Source organism: Vicia villosa, unplaced genomic scaffold (genome assembly GCF_029867415.1).
Source record: "Vicia villosa cultivar HV-30 ecotype Madison, WI unplaced genomic scaffold, Vvil1.0 ctg.002487F_1_1, whole genome shotgun sequence".
NCBI lineage: Eukaryota > Viridiplantae > Streptophyta > Magnoliopsida > Fabales > Fabaceae > Vicia > Vicia villosa.
Window position 1 is genome coordinate 277502 of NW_026705943.1, and position 4518 is coordinate 282019.

The 4518-nt window shown below is 32.4% G+C and overlaps 1 protein-coding gene across 1 annotated transcript; it reads left to right on the forward strand.

The window, feature by feature from the left end:
* The first annotated feature begins 659 nt into the window (after positions 1-659).
* On the forward strand, positions 660-2450 carry LOC131638942 (isoleucine N-monooxygenase 2-like). The gene is made up of 2 exons (XM_058909467.1): positions 660-1622; positions 1818-2450. The coding sequence occupies exons 1-2, from the start codon at positions 666-668 to the stop codon at positions 2448-2450; spliced, it is 1590 nt and encodes a 529-aa protein (XP_058765450.1). The 5' UTR covers positions 660-665.
* Positions 2451-4518: the final 2068 nt, after the last annotated feature.

Below are 4518 nucleotides of genomic sequence, written 5' to 3' on the forward strand. Positions count from 1 at the left end.
ATAAAAAGTTTGAAAGTTTTTACTTGAAAACATAATTATTGAAATATTTTTTTCATATAATTCTTTTTATAAAATTAAATAACTGGTTTAAAGAAGTTGAAAATATATAATTGGTTTAAAATTACAAATTAGTTATAAATATGAACTAGTTATAATCTAAAAAATGAATCTAATATTAAAACAAAAGCTTTTTTTTAATTTTCTATATCTACGGTCTTAACAAATTATAGTCTATATCATGAATACAAATTCTAAACAGGTAATCAAACGATTTGAAGAATTTATCTATTTTATTTTTCTATTTATATAATAATAACCATACAATGTATATACATGTAAACAATGTATCAAACTTTTACCGCATGAGCTTAATCTCATCCACCAATACAAAGTTTTAGAACACATGTACAATGTATTTGATTTAAATTTTAAGAAATTCTGATATGAGTAAAAGAAATAGATATTTTTGGAAAAATAATAAAGATACGTTCATTATTCAATGGACCTAAAAAGAATTTTTGCTCGTAATAATGGCCTGAGGGAGTACACCTTATTAATGACAAAATAAATTTAAAATAAAAATTTTGAAAATATAGTATATATAAGAAGCATAAAGTGCACTAAAAATCATCATTTACATTCACATTTACCCACTAGCAAGAATCATGGAACCTTTGATTGTCTCTGATCAATTGTCACCAACATTTTGGTATCTCATAGTCACATTACTTACTTTTACACTCTTGATGAAACATCAACGCAGTGGCAAAAGTTCTGAAAAACCAAAACTCCCTCCAGGTCCTACACCTTGGCCTATAGTAGGCAACATTCCTGAAATGCTTGCAAATAGGCCAACGTTTAGATGGATACAAAAAATGATGAATGACATGAACACGGATATCGCATGCGTCCGTTTAGGTAGTGTTCATGTCATTCTAGTGAGTGATTCTACAATTGCACGTGAGCTATGTGTGAAACAAGATGCAAATTTTGCATCAAGACCTAGTAGTTGGTCTAATGAGTATGTTACTACTGGATATTTAACAACAGCACTCACTCCTTTTGGAGAACAATGGAAGAAAGTGAAGAAACTAGTTCTTAATGAATTAGTTTCACCTCTTAGACATCAATGGCTTCATGAAAAAAGGGTGGAAGAAGCTGATAACATTGTGCGTTATATTTACAACCAATGCACTAAAATTGGTGGTGGTCGACTTGTGAATGTGGGAGTTACTGCACAACAATACACTGGAAATGTTGTTAGGAGGTTGCTTTTGAATAAAAGGTACTTTGGAAATGGTAGTGAGGATTTTGGACCTGGCTTAGAGGAACAAGAATATGTGGAAGCAGTTTTTACTGTTTTGCAATATCTTTTTGCTTTCTCAGTTTCTGATTTCATGCCATGTTTGAGGGGCCTTGACGTGGATGGCCATGAAAGGATACTTAAGAAGGCTTGTAAGGTTATGAAGAAACATCATGATCCTATCATTGAAGATAGAATCCAACAATGGAAGAATGGGCAAAGGGCAGAGAAAGAAGATTTGCTTGATGTTCTTATCTCACTCAAAGATGATACCAACATTCCACTTTTGACTGAGCAAGAAATTAAATCCAATGTTTTGGTATATAACTTACACTACTATTTTCATCTCATTTTAATTCTTTAAAGTTTAAACTTTAGGATTTAAGGTTTAGATATTTAATTATTAATTTTTTTTATAAATAAATTATTATTGAAAACCTCAGTACAAATAGAAGCTATAATTGTTTAAGATAGTTTTTAAATTATAAATTTGATGTCATGAAATTTTTGACAGGAATTGACACTTGCATCAGTTGATAATCCATCAAATGCAGTAGAATGGGGACTTGCTGAAATGATAAATCAACCTGAGCTACTAAAAAAAGCTGTAGAAGAATTGGACAATGTAGTTGGAAAAGAAAGGCTAGTACAAGAATCTGATTTTCCTAAACTAAACTATGTGAAGGCTTGTGTAAGAGAAGCTTTTCGTCGTCACCCGATTTGTGATTTCAACCTTCCACATGTTGCAATGAAAGACACAGTTGTTGCGAACTACTTTATCCCAAAAGGGAGTCATGTGTATATCAGGAGACAAGGAATTGGTCTAAACCCTAGAATTTGGAAAGATCCACTCAAGTTCAATCCAGAACGACATCTTAAGGTAGAAGGATATAATCTTAATTTGTCGGAACCTAGTTTGGACTTGGTAACATTTGGTACTGGAAGGCGTGGATGTTCAGGAGTCATGCTTGGAACTTCAATGACTGTTATGTTGTTTGCGAGGTTGCTACATAGCTTCACTTGGAGCGTGCCACCAAATATGTCATGCATTGACCTTTCTGAATCTCATGGTGGAACCACCAAAGCTGTGCCACTTGTGGCAGTTGCAGAGCCAAGGTTGCCGCCACATGTTTATGGTTTATATTAATTTAGTGATCTCACCAAGTTTTGCGAGTTAATGAGTGCAAAAAAATAAAGACACGTGTCTATGGTCAAACTTGTTATGTTATTTAATATTTTTGATTGAAAAATGTTCAAACTTGTTATGTTATATAATATTTTTTACCTAAAAATAATAGCCACTTCAAAATTCGGTTATAAAAAAGGTGATTTCTTATCTACCCAACCATATATATTGGCTAGAGTTACCCAAATGAGTTGTCAAATATTACAAATTAATAGTTCTAGTTAATTGCAAATTTACCCAAATGCCATTAAGTATAGTTTTCATTTCCAATTTAATTTTGCTTTATAAGAAGTGAATCAGTTAATGGCTAATAAAGTGGCAGAACAAAGTGTATCATCTTCTAATATTTGTAATAAAAAGTCGTTGCTACTTTTTTCATTGGCAAGATATTTAAAACAAAATATTCATTAAATGCATGCTTATTCAGTTTTTTTTGTCTCCAAACACAATTGCATCATACTCATTAAATGTTATATGAAACATAATCACACAAATATTATAGAGTTTTTCCTTCATTGCATAAGTAAGATTCAACCTCCTTATTCTTTCTCTCTCTTTCATTGTGAATCCTAACTTGCATGCTTATTATTTATGTTATTATATTACTCTCTCCGTCTCACAATAGGTGTCTGTCATACCCCAAAATTTTCCCATCTCATTTTACTTTTCAAACTCATACCAAAGTTCAAACCCAAGGGCGCACTCTCCTAGACAATGACCTCCTGAACTAGGATTTTGAATTCCCTGCAGAAAATGAATGAATCAAGGTCTCCATTAGATTTTATATGGCTTATGATGTTTCAAACTATCTCTATGGCAAGGTACAAGCTTCAATTCCAAGGATTGCCCAGTCAATTACTCAGAAAGTCAACAGTCGACTAGTTTGACCCAAAAGTCAACTGTGGTCAAAATACAGTCAAAATTCCTGATTTTTTGTCAACATCCTTATCTTGAGGTAACATTCATCATTTGATAAAGGATTGATCATGATTCATCAAGGGAAGCTCAGAAATCAACAAACCTTTGGTTTCTAAATTAGGGTTTTACAAGGAGAAAGTCAACTGAACTTTGACCAGCCATAACTTGCACATGGAACATCAAAAATTTCCCATCCAAAGCTCATTTTGAAGGAAATTGAATTCTCTACAACTTTGTCTCTCACATCAAGTCTAAAAATGCTTCATTTGAGAGATATGGATCAAAATATTACAGGTCCTTTTTGAAAGTCAACCAAAAGCAGTTTTTTGTCAAAGCCTATATCATCAAGATAAATCCTCCAAATGAAAAAACGCTTCCAAAGTCGCTTGCAGAGGACATCTTGAGGTTTCCAAAACATCCTAGAAATCCTCCATACCTTAAAAATTGAAAGAGATATGCCTTGTCAAAGTTGGACAAATTTGAAGGGAAAAATATGAAACAAAAGGCTTCAAAATGGATTTCTTTGCAAACAAACCCAATCTTTTTTGGCCTAAGCTTGATCCTCAAGTTAACCAAGATTCAAAATTCAATTACCACGAAATTACATGATTTATTTGATTTATTATGACTTTTTATTCATTTAAAAGATAGTTAAAATCAAATAAGTCAAATAATAATCAAAGATTTGATTGGAGGGAGTATTTTCACCATATTCAATCATCATTTAGGCAATATAATTGATTCAATTTCGTGGAGAGAAGATTGGTAAACGAAAGATTGAAATTGACCAATTTTAGAAACTTTTAAAACCAATTTCCAATCAAATTTCAATCAATGATTCAAGGGGATTTTATTCAGTTTTATTGACCTAAATCCTTCATCTATAAGAGGGCAATCACTCCAGACCCCTAATTCAATTTTTTGCATCATCCAAGAGCCCTAGCCAGATTCATAAAAATTCAAAGAAATTTCAACTTCATTTTCCAGGTTCTAGCTCGATTCAGGCCAAGAGAAGGATCCTATTCCATTCCTTGAAGCTTTCTAGACGTGAACACATTGAGTCCCATAGTCAGAAGCGCTTGAATCATCTCCAAATTGTCACGGTTTGTGT